The sequence below is a fragment of the Coturnix japonica genome, chromosome 26 (assembly GCF_001577835.2).
Source record: "Coturnix japonica isolate 7356 chromosome 26, Coturnix japonica 2.1, whole genome shotgun sequence".
Classification (NCBI taxonomy): Eukaryota; Metazoa; Chordata; class Aves; order Galliformes; family Phasianidae; genus Coturnix; species Coturnix japonica.
Window position 1 is genome coordinate 2,795,062 of NC_029541.1, and position 22,458 is coordinate 2,817,519.

At 47.9% G+C, this 22,458-nt stretch overlaps 2 protein-coding genes across 2 annotated transcripts; one reads left to right on the forward strand and one right to left on the reverse strand.

The window, feature by feature from the left end:
• Nucleotides 1-6,799: 6,799 nt before the first annotated feature.
• On the reverse strand, nt 6,800-8,987 carry IL10 (interleukin 10). Its single transcript, XM_015885136.2, has 5 exons — nt 8,707-8,987; nt 7,907-7,969; nt 7,536-7,688; nt 7,120-7,185; nt 6,800-6,911 (listed from the first exon to the last, which is right to left on the reverse strand). The coding sequence occupies exons 1-5, from the start codon at nt 8,956-8,958 to the stop codon at nt 6,819-6,821; spliced, it is 627 nt and encodes a 208-aa protein (XP_015740622.1). The 5' UTR covers nt 8,959-8,987; the 3' UTR covers nt 6,800-6,818.
• Nucleotides 8,988-9,659: 672 nt separating this feature from the next.
• LOC107324789 (interleukin-20-like) lies at nt 9,660-21,389 on the forward strand. Its single transcript, XM_015885137.2, has 5 exons — nt 9,660-19,815; nt 19,900-19,965; nt 20,194-20,346; nt 20,871-20,945; nt 21,051-21,389. Exons 1-5 carry the CDS (start codon nt 19,657-19,659, stop codon nt 21,126-21,128), a joined length of 531 nt encoding a protein of 176 aa, XP_015740623.1. The 5' UTR covers nt 9,660-19,656; the 3' UTR covers nt 21,129-21,389.
• The last annotated feature ends 1,069 nt before the right edge of the window (nt 21,390-22,458 follow it).

Consider the following 22,458-nt stretch of genomic DNA (forward strand, 5'->3'; position numbering starts at 1 on the left):
CCCACAATGATACTGCAAGCAAGAAGGAGCTTTGGCCACCTCCAAGATGACGGGAGCATCGTCTTTGCAAGAGCCAAGCGGGGAGGAGTCATTCTAGCTGCCAAGTTCCAAACCAGTGAGCTGATATCTGTACCCAGCAGCACCCCGTGGCTGTTTGCACAGCGCAGCTCTCCCCTGCGCAGCGGAAATGTGGACTGTACAAACACACACTGCACCCAGAGGTGTGAAGCTCAGTAGATCAGCTTCAGGCTCAGCCCACGGCTGTTGTTAGTGCTCAGAGCTTGCGTAGGTTCAACGTTTTGGAAAGAATTGTTGGTTTTTGTTTTTTTTTTATTAAACAAACGTAATCCCAGTGATAAAACCCCATTTGTGGGGTGGGAGGTTGGTATTTCCTTTATTGCTCCTCCTGCCCTTCCTTGCAGATCACTCCGGAAGGGCCCCGTGCACCCCAACTCCTTTTATCTGTCACCACTTTCTGTCTGTTGAGGTGGATGAAACCAGAGCTGTGTCTTTTCTGTAAAGATTCTGATACTAAAAGGAATAGTGGGGTCAGTGTGGGCGGCAGGCGAGAGCAGGGACTTACTCACACGGGGCCATATTGTCTCGCTTTGGGTTCAAAAGCAACATTTTGAGTCACGTTTGTCCACAAAGTGCTGGAAGTGAATTGGGTGAGGAGGAGAGGAGAAGGTGACCGTGAGCTGGGGAAAGGTGTGATGGTGTTTTCTGTTATACCTGGTTAGAGCATCTTCTGAGCTGATGGGGTTGAAGGTCTCAGTCTTGGGAGGAGGTGCTCTTGTTCTCCTGCTTTCCAGTGTGGAAACCTCTGAAACCCCAAGCGATGCAGGAATGGGTGGAAGGTAATTTGTATGAAGATGTTCATTCCCTCCTTGGTGGAGTCAACCAGTGAATACCAGCGCTGTGCCCCCTGTATTGATGTCACTCAGTTCACCCTAAACTTTGCTTGACCTTAACAGCAGACAGAGGTGTCTGATTGGCACTGGAGATGAGGTAAGTGCTATATCCCACCCCTGGAAGTAGCACCAATGACAACAGGCAGCTCTGAGTCTCACAGCCCCACTTCCCTCAGCACCTCCTCACCCATTGCTCTTCATCATCAGCCCAAGACCCTGTGGTCGGATTCTGCTCTCACATTCCTCCTTCACACCACTCTCCCATTGCTCTGAGCTCATCCTCAGCACCATCACATTCAACCTTTGACCACCCTCACCCGTCACATCATCCCCATACGTGTGCTGCTGTGATGTCGGTGCCCAACGCTTTGCGTCAACTCAAGGGCCCATCCGTGCAATGTGCTGACTCTAAAGGAATATGTGAAAGATTCACCCGCCATCCTTTTAACGCTCGGTAGGAAAATAAGCCCCACCTTGTCATCTTTGGGTAGCAAACTTCCTGCTAAGAAGATGATACTATATTTCTCTCTCTTGCGGGGATCGGTGTTGATCAAAAACCTGGCCCTGCTCCAGGGGGACCGTCAGCATTTGCTGCCACCTGAGAGATGAATCATGGAGAATCTCGTTTCCTTGTTTGCAACGAGCAAAGTGATGAGGACAGAGATGAGGTTTGGGCTGCTTGGGGTATAGCACAGTGTGTCCATCCTCCCGTGGTGTTGGTCAATGCTGGGCAGCCCCAAAGGGACGAGCTGTGCTGGGGATGTGCAGACAGGAGGGCGCGTTGTGCAATGGGCAGCCATCAGAGCAGCACTGAGCACTGTTGGCTATTCGTGCCTCCAGTTTTCTAATGGGAAGGGTTATGATTTATCCCACGTGTGCACTATCATAAGCTGTTCTCGGTGCAGTGGAAGCTGGCTACTGTCTTCCATTGGCCGAGCAGGCTTTGCATCCATTGCATTTCTGCTCTGTTGGTCCCCAGGTGTGCTTTGCACAAGGCTCAGCTTTTGCTTCTGTGGTGTTTCAGAGCTGTGTTGGGATTCCTTGCAGCTCTGTTTGGAATTGCCTTAAAGCGGACCCAGTGGCAGGATGGGGTTTGGCCATTTCTTCTGATTTGGGGCCACTTCATGTTGCTAATTAGACTTTCTTGAGTGCTTTAATTAAAACACCAGGTATTAGTCTTGCTTGACCCTATGGTTAGGTGGGTCCTGCTGAGTTCTTGCTTTGAATGTAAAATCACAGAGACTTTGGACAGCCCTCATCAGGGTGATGCTGACTGTCAGTGTGTTATGGATATAAGGGCAGTGCAGGCCACAGGAGCTGTGCTCAGCATTGCAAAAGTGAGAAACTGAAGTTTCATCTCAGGGGTAAAAGAAATTTGGCATTGCTGCCAGGAAATGAACCTTGCAGCCCTGCCTTGACCCCCTGGATTGCCTGGAGCAAAGATGTTGTTGCTTGTGCGTGATGAAATGGAGGAGAGATGCTGCAAGAGGCAGAAGCACAGAAAGCAGAGATGCGAGGTGAGAGCTGGCTGGTGTGTGTCATTGCATTGCCATCCCTATCCAATGGAGATCTCCATCTCCTCCTCAATAAGAAAGCCCAGCACTTGGATTGAGCATCCACAGGGCTGGTGTGGCTGGGAGCTAACACAATGATCTCCCTTCCATATCACTGTACAATGGGGTGAGTCCCTGTTAGAGCTGCTCTCAGCCCCTTCCACAAATTAATAGATGGAATAGGATGAAAAAACACAGCAGGGATCACACATCTCTCTCAGTCCTGCAACCCCCCAGTGCTCAGTTCCAGCAATGGGAGCAGAGCCCTCAGGATACATCAGGATGAAGTGATTGAGAGCAAAGAGGAAAGCAAACGGTGGCTGTTCCTGTTGGGTCCCTGCGCTGAGGGTAAGCAGCCCTTAGTCATCATGAAACCGCCTGCGTGCCGAGGAGACACACAGGGCTCAGTGCAGCCCAATGCACGGCATGGGAAGGAGCTTCACTGAAAGTGGGTGGCTTGATGAGAACCGCCGCCCCCCAAAGGGCTGTGGGTGCTATGGGAGGAACCACTTTGCTTTGCACATCCCTCTATCCAAACCCCAGCACTTTGCACATCCCATTGCACAGCCCTGGGGTAGAAGCTGCAGATGCGATGGGTGGAATTGCTTTGCACATCCCCTGGCCCCTCACATCCATTGGTTTTGCTAGTGATGCTCCTTCTGCTGTGCTTGGTTTCTGGGACAGCAGCAGTGGGGCTGCTTTCCTGGGCTTGTCCCTGTACTATGGCTGGAAAAGGAGGCAGAGTGCTCATCTCAGCTCTATAACACCAGAGCATCGCCAGTAACTATTAAAGGCAGTACAACAGGGTGGAAATGGGCAGGCGGAAGGCTTTAGCAGTGCTTTTTGTAGGGATGTTTTGGGATACACTGAACCCTTTCTTCTCTTCTATTTTCTTTGCATCTTGTTATGCTCTTCAGAAAGAGGAGAGTTTGTGATAGGAACCTGCAAAGAGCCAATTTCAGTCACATGGGGCTAAAATCTAGGGCACAGAGAGGCATTAGCATGGCCCGAAAAGTTGAAAAAACCATTAAATAACAAGTGTTAACTGTAACCACAACTGAAATCGGGAGAGTTCTGAAAGCTTTTGCAGTTCTGATGTTGTCTTTTTGCTGCTTCGGTGCCCTCATGGCACTGATATTTGGGTCCTTGTCATGTGTGGCTGTTTGAAGTGGTGCTGGTCCCCAGCTTCATTCCTATTAGCAGAAGGTGATTGACTTTCAGGAAAGGTTAGAGATGATAGAATGGAAAACATAGAAGGAATTGCTGCTCCACTCGTGGGCAGTCTGATGCATTTCCACCCTTGGTGTGTTCCCTGTTTGAAGTGACATTGGCTTATGGAGGAGGGAAGAGCTAATGCTTGGATATCCCAAAGTCCTCTGGAGTTTGTGTGAGTGATTGAGCTGAAGCAGTGGTGAAACCAGAACTGTTTCAGACTCTGCATGGATGCTCTCCCAACTCTTTGCTCTGGGCTCTGTGTTCTCCTTGAATCCAGGTGTTTTTCTGATGGAGAACTGAAGGATGGGGAGGCTGCTCTCATGGCAGCACCTCATAGAGCTGTTGGTGCCCATAGCAGTGATTCACCCGAATCTTGGCTGTTTCACCATTAAATCATCTGACATCAGGGTTGTGCAAGCCTGGACTTTGCTGGTTGTCCCCAACTCTTCTATGCCACAGAGAGTGCCCTGTGTTTGAAGCATGGGCTGGGTTCTGCTGGGTTCTTAGGGAGGAAAATAAAGATGAGGAGCATGTTCTTGGCTTTGCTGCTGGAAGGAAGCCCTGTTGGTGGGGCACAGTGAGAGCTGGGTGGGTTTCCATGTAGCATTGGCTGCAATGTGGCAGCTCAGGTCAATTGCTCTGCTGGGTTTGTGTTCTGGTTGGCTCCTGATGTCCTGTATTGCTTTACCCTATGGGAGCTGAGGCTCTGGGATTCAGGGAGCCTTCATACAACGGGGTTTTGCTCTCAGGAAACCTAAAATAAGAGATACCCAGTGAGGGAAACCATTTAGTTCCGTGGGATAAGAAATAAAACCAACAAACCAAACAAGCAGAAAACCACCGCCTGTGAGAGATGTGACAGTCCCACGCTGTTACTGTAACACCCAGACTGAGATTGGCAGGAACTACATCAGCACTACGCAGTGTGGGATAATGAATGCAGCACCACAGCCAGAATATGGGACAGAACAACTTGGGCTGCACGAGCAGCTGCAATGCCAAATCCCTGCTATATAGAATCCTCATTTTGTTGCATTTCTCCCTAAAGGCTGATGTTTTAGGTGCGTGCTTGTAGATGCTGGGGCACCCAATGGGCTGGGACAGGATGCAGCCTGAATGGTGTATGTGCCATGTTCTGCTTTGAGGTGGGTGTGAGTCACAGCCTTGACTTGGGATGGCCCTGGTGTGTCCATCACATGCTGCCCTTGGGTGCTGTTTATTTTTCTTCCTTTTTTATATGCGTGCCCAGGAGTGGGAAGGACTGCTGTGCATAGAGGGCACAGCCAGAAGTGACTCATAGCATTGCACCTCTGGCATTGTCATCATCATTGAGGGATTCTGGCTTTAATTGCCCAGGCAACTTCTGCAGGGCTTTCCATAGCCTCCCTCTGCAAACTCCTAAGGGATGAGACCTGCCTTTAGTTACAGGTGTGTGTGCATGTGTTTAAACCACCAGGTCAGTGTTGTGTTGCAGACATCCCTGTGTTCTGGTGTCCCCTTGCAGAGCACAGCTGTGTTCAGTGTCCTGGTCTAAACTGCTCCAGTGGCCTCAGGTAACTGGAAACCTTCCTGCTCTGTACAGTACGAGGCATCCCATCCGCTTCCTTCCTGTGGTTAAATCAGCAGAGTGACTGAGCTTTACTGAAAAACTCACCGCCAAGCTGACTCAGCCTTTTCCAAGGCAGGGGCAGGTGCTGAGCTCTCTGGGCTCCTACCTGGAGCTGCTGCTATAAGCTCAGGGGACATAAGTCATGTAGAAGGTGGAGATCACTCCATTTGTGATGCTGTACAGCCACATTAACAGCTTGGAATAACAGAGGAGAGACTTTGTTTGCCACAAGGTCTTTATTAGCAAAAATAATATCTTTCTTTCCATGCAAACTGATGGAGCCTCTCACGCAGTGACCTCCAGTGAGGCACTGCACTGGGAATGCTTCCCATGGGGATGCCCTTCCATCTCTATATACACACCAGAACAAGATAAATCACATATAAATAGTCACTTTTCAGCAGTAATTTACAAAGTACAGGAAAGCAAACAGCGAACTGGCTGTGTTTCATCATCCTGGTACCCAAATGCTTCTAAATATTAGAAGCAAATGCCCTCCAGGTCTTGGGATGTTCTTCCATCTCCTCTTGCAAATTAGAAACGAAACCAAATATTGCCAGTGCTGTGTGCAGCTCTATGGATTTGAATGCAAATTACCCAACCCACCTTAAAATGGTGGCCAGTTAAATATTCTCTAACTTCTAAAAAAATAAAGAATATACATATATTATATAATAAACAGTGAATGAAACTCAACCAAAGACTGAAAACTACCCGAGTTAATTCTACAAAGTGCAGAGTGTTTGACCCAGCAGCTCTGGAAGCCAGTTGACAGCAGCCTTTAAATCAAGTTCTATTAGAACCAATGCTTAATTCCTATCACTAATTCTCTTTGACCTGGAACAGCATAATAGGCTGGAGAAAAAGAGCCAGGCTGAACAGAGCTATTGCTGAGGCAGTCATGTGTTGTTTGCTGGGGAGCAGCTCCTCTCCTCCACGTGGCTTCCCATGCAAAGCATGAGGAGAAAACCAACCTGCTTTCAGTTACTTCTGGTCATCTTGCCTTGTGCTAATTCTGAATGTCTCAGTGCCCAATTGCAATTGCGAGACCAAAAATGGGGATGTGGTGATGGAAAGAAGTAGCTGATTGCATAAAGAAATCATAGCTGCAAAGATGAAGAGCTGAGGGCTCAGCTGGTGTTTGCAGTTGGGTTTTGCTGAGCCCAGAGCTGGGTTTGCTGCTGCCCAATTGTTCAGAGCAATTGAATTTAGGGTAGACTCAGCTCATTGCCTGCTCCCCAGGGGGCTGGGAGCTCTGAAGCAATGAATAACAGCACTATCATAAACAGTACAAAACAACGAGCAATAAATAGTTCACGAACTAATAACACAGCGTTGTAAACATGGACACTGAGGTATGAGGGGAGAAAAAAATAAATATTAAATTTACATGGAAGGAAAAAACAAAACAGAACCAACCAACTTGTAAATAGAATATTGAATGTGGAGCTATAAGTCTTGAGCCCCAGCACAGCACAGTGTGATTTGTAACCCAATAGGGTTGGGCTGAGAGCAGCTGTGTGTGTGTGCTCACTTCCTCCTCCTCATCAGCAGGTACTCCTCGATGTAGTTGATGAAGATGTCGAACTCCCCCATGGCTTTGTAGATCCCGTTCTCATCCATCTGCAGGTGAAAGTCAGCCCGTGATTCATCACCCGCCCGGCTGCACGTGCGGTGCAGAACCCCAGCTGTGCTCTCCTTCCACCGAAACCTCTGCTCTCTCCCCACCCACTGAAGCAATGCAGTGGCTGCTCTGAGCTGCACCGTGCTGTGTCAGAATGACTTTAACATTTGTGGATCCAGCAGCAAAACAGCCCTTGCAGGCACCCACCTTCTCAAAGGTCTCCTTGATCTGCTTGATGGCTTTGCTCCTCTTCTCGCAGGTGAAGAAGTTGTGCTGTGGAGGTGAGATGCAATGCATTAACTCAGTGCCGTTCCTTCCTGCTGCTCCTGAGGTGATTCAACCCACGCCGGCTGCTCCAGCAATGGGGATGCAGCATTGCTGCAATGCATGCAGGTAAGGGATGCACCCCCCTATCTCCCACATGCCATTAGACTGCATCAAACAGCACTCTGAGCATCCTCCCTGTCTCTCTGATTATCAGGTATAGAGAAGGGGCAAGGAGGAACTCCATCCCATTGGGTTTTGCTTGTTCTAATTTCTCTGCCCCCCTGCCTGGCTCCTGTTCCCATCTCCCTGCCCCAGGGAGACCCAGGGACCACCCCTGCAATACAGAGCCCACTCACACAGCGTCGCATCGTCATCTTCAGGCCCAGCAGCATGTTGCCCAGGTCGCCCATGCTCTGCTGGTGGCTGGTGCTGGTCTTCATGGCACGGGGCAGGACCTCATCTGTGTAGAATCTCAGCATCTCTGACACAGACTGGCAGCCAAAGGTACCCTGGGGAGAAGAGGGGACTTTGCTTTTGCAATCTGAACCTCAGCAGCGGTTCTCAGAGGCTGGGGATGAATGTGCATCAGTCCCACTGCAGGCACCTTGCTGGAAGAAGGATCCATGGGCCAAGTATGACAGTGGGAAGCATCCCAAATTAGGATCGTTTTCCTTTGGTGGAAGGATGCAGTAGGGCAGTGGACTTGCACTTGAACAGTAATCCTTACCTTAAATTCATCCAGCAGTTCAGAGCTGAGCAGTTGGATGTTAAGTTCGTCATCTCTGGATTGCTGTAGGAGAATGCAATAGAAGATGTACTTTATGCAGGCAGATCTGCTTTCCTATTTGCCTCACTCGACTGCTCTTTTTGCTTGTATTTATGCTTTAACCCCCCTGAGTCCCCATCTCCAGGGGCTCTCTGTGTCTCCAGCTCCTGAGCATCACCCCATGGCTCCATAGTGCTCAACAGCTTTTCTGAGAGGTAAGAAAGTTTTGTTCCTAATATTAATTGAAAGACTTGCAGCAGGCTTGAAGCCTATTAATATAATAACTAATACAAGCCGTGCTGCTCATCTGGGTGCTCAGTGCACTCCGTGCTGCTCTGTATGCAGAGCACTGAGATTTGACATTCAGGCTTCTGTGGCTCTGTAAGAGAAAGTCTGTAGCAAAAGATTTCCCTTTTCAGACACTGCTGGCTTCATTGAGACCAGAGCTCATTGCCCTGATGGATTTAATCCCTTGCTGCTAAGTCAGTGCGTGATTTGCTATGAGACTTTTAGGGGGAAGTCTGCACAATAAGGCTCACATTATGAAACATCTCGAGTTCATTACAACTAAAACAAGGAAGAAAAGCCTTTCGTGTTATCTCTCAGCAAGCAATGAAACTAAAGGGCAGCTCATAGCGCAGCACACGGCCAAATTGCTTCTGCCCAGAGGAACCTGTTGTTCCCTCACCCAAATCACTCGACTCTGCAAAACAACCCCCTGAGACAGAAGGAGAAGCATTGAACTGCTTTGCTGTACTTACAAAATAGTCCTTAATTTCCTCAAACTTCACCCTCAGCTCCCGCAGCCGGGCGGGCAGCAGCTCGGAGAAGTGCAGGCAGGTGGGCTCTGAGCAGCAGGCAGGAAGGGTGCAAGCAGCCAACAGCAGCAGCAGGGCATGGCAGCAGGTCTGCATCCTGGGGTCTTTATTCTTTATTCTGCTGCTGCCTTTGGTTGGGTGCCACTGGAGGGCAAAGCACAGCTCTGCAGCCTTCACCTTGATGGAGCCGCTCATTTATACTCTCTCAAAGCATCTCAGTTTCCTTCCTGACTGGTGATATTAAGGGTATAAGTCACTCACTCAATAAACCCAAATGTCACTTTGGGTTTCCCGTCAACTTTGGGTTTCCTGTTCTCTTGACCCCCCTCCCCTCCTCACTACCCATTAAATCTTTTGTGCTTAGACTCTGCATTTTTTTTTTCTATAGCTTGCTTCTTGTAAATTTAAATGAGGCATCAGATACAAAACGAAGAAGGAAAGGTGCTGTGTGAGCTCACATCTGCACTTCACAGCCACCTTTTATTTTTAGAAGAATGCTTTGCTCTTGGGGGAAAAAGTGTTTCTATATTTAAGTCTCCCTACAAGCTGATACCTGTGATCCCCAGCACTGAGCATCACCCAGCAGCACAACACTCAGTGAACCTGTGCAGGTGCTCCACACTCCAGCATTGCTCTTAACCAACCCGCTCAAACACTCTCACCTCCTTTAGCACCGTGATGCAAATATGCAACACTCTAAATCTTCTTTTCTTCTTTTTAGTGGAGTTAAAGCAAAGCCAATGTGAATGCTCACAGCACTCAGCTGGTGTTTTATCATGGTCAGCCCTGTGTACTGCACATAGAAACACGATGGGGACTTGGGCTCTGCATGCTTCCCTGCTAGTAATGAGAACAACTATCACTTTCTTACTGTGTTTCCTAGCAGCACATGCTGAGTTTTATTACACTCTATCATGGGACCCACTGTTTGCACATCGATGTGCACCGCTCACGTGTCCAAGCTGAACATGAAACCTTTTCTTTCTTGTCTTTGGATGCAATTTCGTTTCCAAGAAATGGACATCAACCCAAGCCAAGCCCCCAGCACCAGCTGCATGAACCGGGTGTTCTCTCCTCCCCACTGATAACAGTGACCATTGCAGTGCTGAAGATAACTCCACTGACGTCTCTCTTTCTTCCGTTTTCCTTTCTTTCACGCTCTCTTGCTATATAGTTTTATACTTGCTTCCTTTTGATGATAAGACTGTCATCCAAGAAAGAGAAAGCAGAGATTAACTTGGCCTTTCTGGTGGCTTCCTTGAAGGCTTCTCTGCTATTTGGATGCAGCATTCCCTTCATGCTGCCTCCAGCTTATTGCTTGGGACAAGTCACTCTAATTCTCATTTATTTCAATGCCCTGAGCCTCCTTCAGTGTGAATTTGCAGACCTCACTGAAGGAATTTCTTACAACTAATGCTGGAAAAATGCAGAAAACACCTGTTTATATTTGATTTAGAAAACAAAAGGAAGTTTTGTGTTAGAACTTGCATGAGTAAGGGCAGATGAAGTGTGTATCTGTAATCAGGCGAGGTAACTTCTGTAAACACATCAGCATTGAGGGGTTTTATCTGGTTTGTTTTCCTTCTGTTGGCATTGTACCTTTCCCAAGGGCTGGGAGGGAGAGTTTTCCCAATGAATCACTGCAGGGGCACAGAACTTCTATCTGAATCAGACTGCGTCATGGGGACTGTGCCCAGCTTTTCTTCCCCTGTTTGTGAGCCTCGGAGTGGTTTCTTCCTTTGACCATCAGCAATGAGGTCGAGAGGCCATGAGGAAGGAGAAGGACAACAGCTGACTCAGGCCAGAATGTGTAGTATTAATGTGTACAAGTATTAATGAAACGTGTAGCCATTTCACTGTCGCTGTCCCACAGCTTTGTGCTTTCACCTCATGGTGTAGGTCTTATTTTGGATTCAAGCTGCTTCAGGTTGGTAGAGCTGTGTGTGGTGGCTGCTGAGTTCCATGGGAACACCAAAACTCCTGCTGGGAGCAGGGACGTGGCATCACCTGGAGCTCACCCCATTCTCTGCGCAGCTTAGGACCAAAGCAGTGACTTGGTTGGTCAATCTGAGGAACCCTCCTTTCAAATAGTGCTGTGCTCTACAAGGGTTGCTCAGCACAAGGCTGAGCTCATTGCTCATGATGTTGGCAACGCAAGTCTTGGGCTCTGGCCATGGTGCTGACTGAGGGGTCCTGGCCTGGGGTCGTCCCACGCTTTCCTTCCTGCCAAGGAGCTGAGCTCATGTTTCCAAACCTCCCTTCTTCTCAGCAATCTTTGTTCTCCATGAAGTCATCTCAATTCAACACCCAGACCACGCTGAGCAGCGCCCTTCTGCAGTTCCCTCCTCCCTGTTTTGGAACCTGCTTTGTTTTTCAGCTGCACACCATGTAAGCCAGTTGCGTCCATTCCACAAAGGAAACTGCCCTGCACACGCACGATGCTCGATGTGTTTACCTGCGTTTCCTTCACCATAGCAGAGATTTTGACAGTGCAGTTTCACTTTGACTCACCACCGCTTACTGCTGTGGAAACACATTGACTCTGCAGTACTACGAAGCAGTCGCATGAATGAATAAAGCACCTTTCCTAAAGAGTGTCCGAGGACGTGGGTGTATTTCTAAACCTTTAGGAAATAGCTTTCATAATTGCCAAGAAGGTCGTTTCAGGAAGGAAACGTTACTCAAAAGCCTTTTGCACTCTTTGATGCCGGCAGCTTCCATAGGGGCAACTTCTCCCATTTTATTTTCCCCTCTGGGTCTTAGTCATTGCCTTTGGACAAAGGAACATGGTGTATTTATGGACTATCATAGAACTGTAGGAATTGCCTAGATTTCCAGGCTGCTTATCATCACGTTTCTTTCCCCCAGTTCCCTACTTCTCATCCATCCCTATTTGCTGTCAGTGTCACCAGGGAAGTGCTGCCCTTCATTCACCCACTATGAAACACCCATTAGCTCTCTCGGCAGCACCCTCTCTGGTGACTAACAGTTTCTGACACATGAAACACATTGCTTTTTCTTTATCATCTTTTGCTGTCAAGGCACAAAGTTGGACTTTTCACTTCTGGAAAGCAGCTTTCTAGCACTTGTTTGAATTTGCAGCTTGACTCATCCCAACCTCAAAGATAAATCCCAAATTACTCTATGGAAATTCAACCCATGTCATGAATTGTATTGTCATGTAACATCTAAGAGTCCCGGAATAGGTTACTAATGATGAATAGACACTTTTTTGTGACCTTTAATGCAACTTCTACTATGACACAGTCTTACATAAGAATTTCTTAGTAAGTCCTGAACTTCCATTTGAACTAAACAAAACTGGAATCCTAAACTAAAAACACTGGTCAATGGAGATTTGGAACTTGCAATATCTTTTTCTATTAGATGAAGGAGTGAGGTGTCACAGCTCATAGAACTGAATGGATTCTTCTAAGTAGAGTCCAAATAGAATTTCTAACTGGAGTTTCTAGAGTCATTAAGAACATTGCAGTGCATTGCTTAATGCTGGGTTATTTAAGCAGCAGCAGCTCAGCACCAAACAGTCCTTTACCCAGTGGGAAGGAGAAGGGAACTGGGGGAAAAAAAGAAAGAAGTAGAGAGAAAAAGTAGAAGTTTAAAACTATTTTTTAAGGTAGAAAGAAATAGCACTAATGATGATAATAGTATATATACCCGAAGAAGCAATGCAGAAAGCAGTTGCTCACCACCTGCTGACCAATGCTCAGCCAGTCCCCGAGCAGCAGCTGCCACCCAGCCAGCTCTCCTCTGTCTTATAGCTTTCAGCAAGATGTCATATGACACAGCACATACATTAGGCCAGTTAGATCATCATCCCCCCTATGCTCCCCCGGCACCTTGTGCACTCCAGCTCCTTTCCTGCAGGAGAGTACAAGAAGCTGAAACACCCTCAACTCTGTGCAGCACTGCTCAGCAATGTCTAAAGGATCACTGTATTGCCAATATAGTTTTTCTTTTCATCTCAGACACTGTGAAGGAAATCAGCTCTGCCAGCAGGCACAAGACCAGCACATCACGGTGAGCTGCAGCTGACAACACCTTGGCAGTGCCACATTTCCAGCCCTGAGCTCCCAGCTGCTGGGCATGAAGCTATGGGTTTTTTTTTTTTTGCTCATTGCATGTTGCAGAGCAGTTGAGAAATCCTGGGTTTTCTCTGCCGGCCCATTGTGTTCAGAGCAGCATGTGCTGGTTGTGATGCTGCGTTGGCATGTATTGTGCCTGTCACCCCACAACCCCTGGGATTCCCCCCATGCCATTGTCACCTGCCCCAAATAGCAGTGGGGTGGATTGGGGGGGACTGCCTATCTAGCATTGCTGTGAACTGGGCACAGATTTGGTGACAATGGCATCATTGGCCTTAGACAGAAATGTGGTGGCTGAGTCAGGTTGAATTACAACTGATATTTCCAAGGCAAAACCAAGGAACAAGGAACGAGTTTCATGATGCAGATTCCCAGCAACAGTCACCCCAGATTTGCTGCTGGCACTGCTGCTCCTTCAGAAAACTATGCAGGAAAATAGAAGTGCTCAAGTTTTTCATCTTCTTGCATTTTCTTATTTTGAGCTGGTGGTTTGTATTTAGTTCCCCCCAAACTGGGAGATATCTGGTGGCCATGGGCTGCACTTTGCTTCTATGCCACTTCCAGAAGAAGGGAAATAATCAGCATTTGACCCTCTGTGTGTAAGGAAGCAGAGATTTCTGATAAAAAAATAAAAATGAAATCTATTTAATGTCCACCTGGATTTAAACATTCAATGTAAGGTACCTCCTGCTGGGTGCTTAGAGCACAAAGAGGCAAAGATCAGCAAGAGAAGAGCTGTGGCAGCGCTGCTTTCCATGTCCCTTCAGACATCTGGAAGTGGGAAGTTGGAGATGAGTCTGAATGGTGGAAACCCCCCTGTGCTGAAATAAATGCTTAAAAAAAGAAGAGATTGGGGAGGCAGGGCGGGTGTGGAGGAGGAGAAGAAGGAAACAAATCAGAAGTGAACTTCCCCTGCTGGCTGCTGCCTGCTCAGGACAGAGAAGCGCGGCCATTCGTTGCCTTTTCCTCTTGTCTGGCCACAAACTATGAAGTCAAGGAAGGGCGTTTGTTGGTCACTTTGTGTATGACAAAATTGTGCTGCTGCAATGGATGGAATCTCATTTTCCAAGGGTTCACATGGATAGGCACACACTGGGGGTGGGACAATCCTTGTGGCCTTCTGGGATGCTCAATGTGAGTGAGTGCTTTGCATGGCAGATCCTTCCTGAAAACATTTCCCATGTTGATGTGCCACATTTCCATTAAGAAATGATAAATGAGAAGGGAAACCCTTTGCTCTCTCCATCCTTCTGTGCTCCTCCTCGTCATGGGGATGAAACCTCAAGGCTGTGAAATCTGCACCCTGAACTGCGCTCAGGGCAATATTAACCCCAGACCGAAACCTGCATGTGAGCTCTGGGTGATGCACAGCTCATGCAATGAAACATGTTTCGGTTTTAGTGAAAGGTAAGTGGATGTGAGTTGAGCCTGGTCATCAGGATGATTAATTTGTTCCCCAGATAATTGAAAAAATCGAGCTGATAGCTGTCAGTTTCTCCTCTATTAGGCATCATTTAGTGCCTGTGCTGTCAGCACGTTTCATGCTTCCAGGCAAACACGGCTCTATGAGACACAGTGCTCAAATTTGGGGCTGATTGCAGTTTGAGTAGTCAAAATGAAGAACTTTTCTCCAGTTGTGGCTGTGTTTTATTTCATCCCCCTTTGTTCACCATCCCCATCCATTGCAGAGCACACACAGACCCGGGCACTGCCTTGCTTCTCCAACATGAACTCTATGGAACCCCCCAAACTGCAGGAACAAGTGAAACGCTGCAATAGATGGTAACAAGAAAATGGAAATCCTGATTGCAAAAGAGGAAAAGGGTTTGAAATTATAACTAAGCCTACATCCAAATTCTACAGGGAAGATGTGTACAGGGCTTCTTGTGGGTTTTAAAAGTAGAAGTCGATGTTATTCAATTGCTTTTCATGCACAGCTCTCCCCCCAAGGAACACTCTATAGTACAGTTTCGTTTCCCCGCGAGGAGCTGAGCCCTGCTGCCACTGCAGCTCGGCTTCACTGCCTCCTCTTGCCTTGCATCACTGTCACCATTTGTTAGAGGATCCCAGTTGTTAATATGTCACACACCCACATCAAAAGGCTTCTCAAACCTCCTGGAAACTGAGAAGCCTCATTGATTAAAGCTGAGTTTAATCTCATTGGCTGTTTTGAGTCTCTGATATCGGAGATGTGTGTTGTTTGAGAATGGATGTGTAGCTCAGCACGGGCGCTGATCTTTGCATCATGCATCAGTGGGAGCTTTCATTCGTGTGCAGCAGCAAGGCAGATTTTCTCAGGCTCTTTAACCCCATTTTTTGCTGAAATGCTGATTTCCTTATCACGGTGGGGAAAAGGGAAGAAGCGAACCATCAAAGCTCACTGTGAAATCTTGGTCAAACGATCACGAGCACAACGTGTGCTCGAGCAGGGACTGCAAAGCCTTATGGAAACCTCCCTTGCTGCTGTGGGGTTGGGGCAGGAGCAATTTGATTCCCCATCCAACTCCAGGGGTTGGTAGGGATGAGTTCCCTGCTTCGCGCATGCTTGGTGCACCTGCCAGGATTATGATGCTATGATGTGCCTTGTGCGCTTCCCTTTGAGGAAGATGGAACTGATGACAACCAGAACATGAGTTCATGCTTTATCAAAGCTGGGTTAGCAAGTATTTAACCCTCACCACCCCCCACTTTCCTACTCTGGTGACTAAATTAATGGTTTTCTGCAGAACAGCTGTGCCGATGCGCAAAACCCCTCCGCAAAGATGAATCTTAGAGGAAAAATATTAAAAATCTCTCTCTTTTTTTACATTTATTTTTAACCTCTTTAGGTAAAATCCTGGCTTAGTGGTAGCAATGCCAAGAGTGAGTCATGTGTGTGACATCACGTCGGCACTATGAAGGCGGTGGCTGAGGCAGCGGCACTTTCTGTGATGCACAGCCAGGAGTTGGGGACAGACAGAAAGGACAGCAGGACCCCGGAGCAGAGAATGGGATGTATAGGGCTTCACTATCGCTATCCTACATGGCTGAAAGAGCTGCAGAGTGATGGTTGGGGTGTCCCCCATGGGATGCTCTGCAGCAGGGTGGTGTCACACCTTGGGGATGCTCTCCCAAAGCCCTGTGGGGGTGTTGGTGGTGGGGCATGAGCTGCTTTGTTTGCATATGTGATAAGCAATGATAACCCTGGGCTGTGTGTTGGTGTCCTGGCCAACATAGGCTCTCCTATGTTGGAAAGGAACATGCCTGGCAAGGTGGAATGCCTACAAGACATTACAACTACAAACTTCAGGGTAGAAGCTTTGGGTAGAGGAAGATCAAAGCTTTTGGGCACTTTACTTGGGTCTCAAACCCTGATGTGATCCCTGGCACTGCCACCCTGCATCAGTGTGAGTTTGGCTCCCTGGGCTTTGGGCATCACTCATCCCTAGTGCGCCGGGTGAAGCTGAGCCTGGGAGGCAGAGAGCAGCCTGAATTTCAGTATTATTCAAGTGGTTTTGGTTAGAAACGTGACTGAGAAGAGGGCACACATTGTACTGCACCTATCAGCCAATTGCTCCGCGCAGAACTCTGAGTCATTTGACGAGTTTACTGAGAAAAACAATTTTCTACTTTTGTCAGCAGCTGTGGCTGAGCGGGCGGTGCTGCTCTGATAGCAGCTCCCTGGTTTCTGTCGAGAATGGATTGCAGTAATTAAGAGAGAACAGAGCAGTCAGGTTTTCAGGGCTTGGATGGAGCACTGCAGTGTGTTTCCATGAGAGCAGCAGCTCATACAAGGTGGGGATTGCCCTCCCCCCTGGGTTTAGAGTTCCTATTTGTTCCAATGGGGGTTGAGGTGGGCTCTGGGTTTGAGAGTCAGGCAGTAGCTTGACAGTGATCCCTGACATTAGGCAATGTCTTGATCAGCTGCATGATCACCAATGGAGATGGCAAACCCTACCATGTGCTTTTCCCAAACATTTCCCCTGCCTGGCTGAGCTGGTATTTGTGGATGTTCCCCTGAGGCATGGCACGAATTGCTCCCTGAGCTCACATATTATTGCAGCTCTCTGCTATTACATCTGGATTCTTCTTTTATTAAAATGAGTGCAGGCATTTCTGTCGTTCATGTCGTCTCATTCTGGGGATCTGTGTACAAATCATTATCAGCTTCAGATCTGATACGATGGAGTACCTAAAACTGCTGTGAAATGAGTAATGCAACTGAATGACAAACCAAGGACGGTCTGCAAAGCATTATCAGCTCTTATAGCATGAAACTACATTGAGACGTGCTATTGAAACACACATTATCACTCTGAAATCCTTTACTGGAAATCTAGACTCAACCTGTGTGTGTGGTCAGTCATTGACAGAGCAGCTCCTATCCAGATCAGGGGATCATGGTGGTGGTTTTTTGGTTGGTTGCTTTTTAGGATGAAATAAAAGCTTCTGGATCTCTGAATGATTGTGGTGTTGGGGCCAGCAGGGGCTGGTTGAAGTGCTGCTCAATGTCTGCTTTCCTCTTCTGATTTGAGATTTGGAGGCAAATTAGTGATGTGGAGGGCTTGTCCTCTTACCTTGTAACCCCTGATCATGGTGACAGTGGAGATGGCAAACCCTACCATGTGCTGCTGTGACCAGTTATTTGGATCCAGCTGCTTTCTGGGCTGTCTGGAAGGATGGAACAGGGACATATCTCATCTCCAGGTTGTAGCCACACATCAGAGCCTGAATGACACTGCATATGCCCCAGGCATCCAGTTCCCACTCTACCATCTGATCTCAGCTGCATCATCACACCGTGCTTCAAAAATCCCTACTTCTTTTTTCCTCTTCCTTTCCAGATAGCATGAGCCACGGCTTGCTGGTTTATTGGGGATATTCTCCTGCTGATGCAGCTGGCACATGGTCCAGACCCTCTGCTATGTGTTCTGAAAGGGGAAAACAGAGCAGCACCCCATCGCCCATTGACTTCCCCCATGGGGTGGATTTTGCATTGGGTTCCTCACACATTAGTGCTTGGCTAACTGGGTGCCAGTTACCAAAAAGGAAAAGGTTTTGTTACCAAAAGGAATAAAGAAAAATCCCTTCTTCTCATCTGCAATTTACATAATGAAGTAAGAACTCACTGCTCTTCCCTCATTTCCCTGCAGGGCTGGGTGTGCACAGTGTGCCTGGGAAAGCTGCAGGCACGTTTGGGTTCTTGCATGCCTCTTCCTCTGCTCTGAGCAAAAGTTTTGCTGCAATTTTAACAAGCAGCAGCTGGGGATTTGGAAAGGAAGGTGCAGATTAACAGGTATGAGCTGCTGAGGATTGCCCCAAAGCTTTGACAAGATGACATGCAGCCTGAGGTGGGTGTGGAGCTGCCTTTGGCTTGTTTCTTTTATAGGGAGTAGGGAGGCATGGTGGGTGCATTTGTGGCCATTTCAGCTGTATGCAATACAGCCTGGGCATAAAGCCTATTTGCCTGCCCTGGTGTGATGACGGATATACTCTCAAGATTGAGTTTCTTTATCAATAAATTACTCAGCCAGCAAAACTCAGTGGCCCACAGGTGTTCACACCCCATCCCTGTATTGCAACAGCTGTGCCCCCAAGGGTGCTGCTCTGCACCATTGTGGGGATGGAGGTTGCCCCAGCTCCACCAGTGCATCCCCATTGGGTACAGGCAGCCCGAGGAGATTATTTAGCTGCTCATTTGTATGGCTATGTCCAGAAGGAATGAACAACCAACCAGCCTGGGCTGTGTGTAATGATCACCTCCATTAACTGAGCTCTTGGAAACCATCTTGTGGCCCCAGGATGTTGTCTCAAAGCTCTTTGTACCCAAACATCTCTGGTCCCCTAACACTGAGGATGTGCTTGTGGATATGAGCATCCACCCACCCCAGGAGTGAGCCTGAGAGCAGGGTCCCCTAAAACATGGGATAAAGGTCCCACATGCCAGAACAGAGCTGGAGAATGGTTTCAGCATCTTCCCAACCCCTGCTGCAGGGCCAGATGCCTCCCACCCAGGTACAACCCAATGGCTGGAGCTGCCACCCCAGCCTGGTTCTTCCCTTCACTCCCATCCTCCCAATGCTCCGTGCCAGTGTCTCCCGCCCCCAGATGGTAGGGAAACACCTGTGGGTGAAGGAGTTAGTCCCTATCGCTTGCTAATTAATTCAATGAATTGCAAAGGGAAATAGGAGCTGGGAAAAGCAAGAAAAATCCCAAAAGTTAATCCATGAGCTGTTTCCTCCCAGTTCCTGGATAAAAACACGTCCTTCGGAGCTCTTTGGGACAGACGTCGGTGGGACAGGTTGACCAGTGCCAACGGAGCAGGTAAAGTACTGGCTTTATCCTTCCACTATGCATCATCTGCATCTCCTATAACCAGGTTCTGCAAGGGTTTTATTTGTGAGTGTCATTGTGAACGCAACCTACGTTCATAGTATCCATGCTGTTCCATAGGGAAAGTGTAAATATTCCTTCTTTTTTCTCTCTCTCTTGTTACTGGCAAAGAAAGAAGAAATGGGTAAGAGATATCATTCAGTGTTGCTTTTAAACACATGTACATGCATGTGTACCAGCAGTACTGTATAAAACCTGTGTGTTTCCAGAAATATGACTGTATAGTTTAGTTGTTGGCTACAAACCTTGTCAGGTGTACGTTCACTTTCAGTCTCAATCATTTACACACATGAGGTGAGCAATGAATGCTAAACTATTTGTTAGAAGTCTTGATAAGAACTGTTTGCTATTGGGGGGATTATTATCTTTTGTGCTTTTTATTCTTATGTAGAGGGAAGGTGGTGAGGATACATCAGGTATGCTGGGCTCCCGTGTGCTGCTCTGCCTCTGCACCATGACCTGCTGCTTCACCATGCTACCCACAGCTGGGAACACCATCCTCCACTTTGGCCCCTGTAGGATTTCGGTGAGCATGGGTGAGATCAGGACTAGCTTCACCGCCATCAAAACCAACATTGTAAGTCCTGCTGTGGGCTCCTAGGGAGCAGACTGTGTTCCCATATCACTCTGGTCCCTCACTGTGTCTCTCTTTTCAACACAGCAAGCCCGGGACCCCATCAGGACGCTGAGCATCTTGTCCCACCCACATTCCCTGCATAGGGTCCAGGTGGGTGCCCTCAGTGCCCTGCTATGCCTCATTCCTCCCTGCTAACTGTGCTCAGGGCTGGGTGTTGAGATGGCACCTGAGTTCTCATGAAGGGCACGGGAAGAAAGGGCAGGGCAAGGAGGAGGGAGTGATGTGAAGGTGTGAAAGGAGCTGGGGGTCCTGCAGTGGTTCCTGCACAGAATGAGCTTGGTGCTACTCTAGGAGGATAAGAGGAATTTGTCCCTTAAGTCTTCAGATAAATGCTGCATCGTCCACAAAGTTTTCAACTTCTACGTGGACAAAGTCTTCAAGCATTGCCAGACCGAGAGTTCCTACATCAACCGAAAGATCAGCAGCATAGCCAACTCCTTCCTCAGCATCAAAAGGAAACTCGAGCACTGCGTGAGTCTCGTGTTGCTGAAGTTTAGTTTCAGCTGTTGGCATTTGGTATGCAAAGAAACCCCAGCGTTTCATAAGTTTATTTAGAGGAAAGCTTTTAACAGGAATAGGAAGAAGCACGATGCAAAGGGTTCATGCATTCACTGAGATATCGATGTACGTGCTCATTCACCGCCATTGCAGTGATAAAACCAGCACTGGGTCTGCCCAGGTGAACTGCTCAGAATAGAGCCTGATTTCAAGACCTCAGATAGATTCTCTGTCTGTGTAATAGATCTGAAAGCAACCCCTTGTCCTTCAAATGTTTGTGTTCAAGAAACATGTTGGTGTTGTACTAAGGGACATGGTTTAGTGGGGAAGCATTGGTGGTGGGTGGATGGTTGGAGAGGATCATCTTGGAGATCTACCGCAACTTGGGTGATTCTGTGATTGATTCTGTGATTGATTCTGTGATTGATTCTGTGATTGATTCTGTGATTGACTCTATGAAAACGAAACCCTTAATGAATTCAATTTGTTTTGTCTAGCACGATGAAAATAAGTGCTTGTGTGGACAGGAATCCACTGAGAGATTTAAGCAGATACTTGTGAACTATGAAGGGGTAAGCTGATGATTCAGCCTAGTAATTAATGCAGCTATTCAGCCTCGTTACACTTGGTGGTACCACAATCTTTGCTTGCAACCTGCTCCTTTCCATCCCTTTCAGCTGAATGTCACATCAGCAGCAATGAAATCCCTGGGCGAGCTGGACATCCTGCTGGACTGGATGGAGAAATCCCCATAGTGAGGAACCGGGTGCTGACAGAGATGCTGAGGGGCTGCACACCCCATGAATGCACTGTCCCAGAACCATTTCTAGATGACTGCTTGATCAAGCACTGAGTGTGCTGCCAGGCACAGGAACAGCCTCATGCAGCCACAGGGTCTTGCATTTGGATGGCAACGTGGAGTTTGTTTGAATCAACAGAGCATTCACATCTCTGACTTCCATCAAACGACACTTTCCAAGGGGAGAATTTTAAAGAGTTCTCTTGCAAGCAGGCAATAAGCTACGATAACTTAATAAAAATATTGTTTAAATTATCAACTCTTTGTATATGGACTGTATGATCATGAGTGCTGAGTACCAAGCAGGAACTGCTCCCATAGAGCTGATGCTACAGCTACATTTACCACTCTGGGCTCAGCTTTGGTGGGTGACAAACACTTGCAGGAACTTCAAGCCAAGTCCTTGCAGGTAATGCAAGCCAAGGAAATCTGTTTCCTTTCCAGCTGATGTTTTCTGCAGTATCAGTGAAACGAAGTGTTCTATAGAAGATGTGTGGTTGCTGAATGGAAGAAACCTCTGGTGTGCATTTGCTGACACTCAGCAGGAGGTTTGTGGAAGGCTGATGCACTTACTGTAAACAAACCAACCCAGCCTGAAACTGTGCCGAGTTTGTGCTGAATTCGATCAGAATTCGGAGGAATTACGTTTCGAGTTGGTGAAACTGAGCTCACTGTGGTGCCCTTTCAGAGCAGGTACAGCCCCCGTGGCAATGCAATCAGATGCCCCACTTAACCTCTGATGATGGCTGTAATACCCACTATCTTCTCCTCTTAGGAAGAAAAACCAGCCCACCCACAAGTGATGTCGGGCTGTTTGTTAGAGCAGTCAGGAGGCAGGAGGGGTCTGATTCTGTTTGCTTTCAGGTGTGAGTGGATGCGTTGGGGCTGTGGAGCTGAAGTGTGAGGCTTCATCCTACAGCAGTGGGGCTGCAAGGGGTAGAGGAGCGTCCTGCAGTTCACACCCCCCAATGCTGGAAACTCCAACTGGAGCGATGTGCAGTTATGTTTGTCCATGGGATCACTTCCATTGTGCACGATGGAGAGCTTCCTCCCATCCCCACCTCTTTAGGGCTCTTTAGCCTCATATGGCTGCACACACAGTGATTGCTCACCATCCTTGCTCAAGCATTTACTTATGCCAAAAAGGAAATGCTTCTAGGCCCTCCTTCACTTCACTTACTTTCTCATATACAGCATTTTGCAGTGTGACTTCCATGCTCCTATCCACGCACATGCAAAGGAAAGGCCACCCAGGGGCAGGTGGAGGAGGAAACTGCTTCACAAAG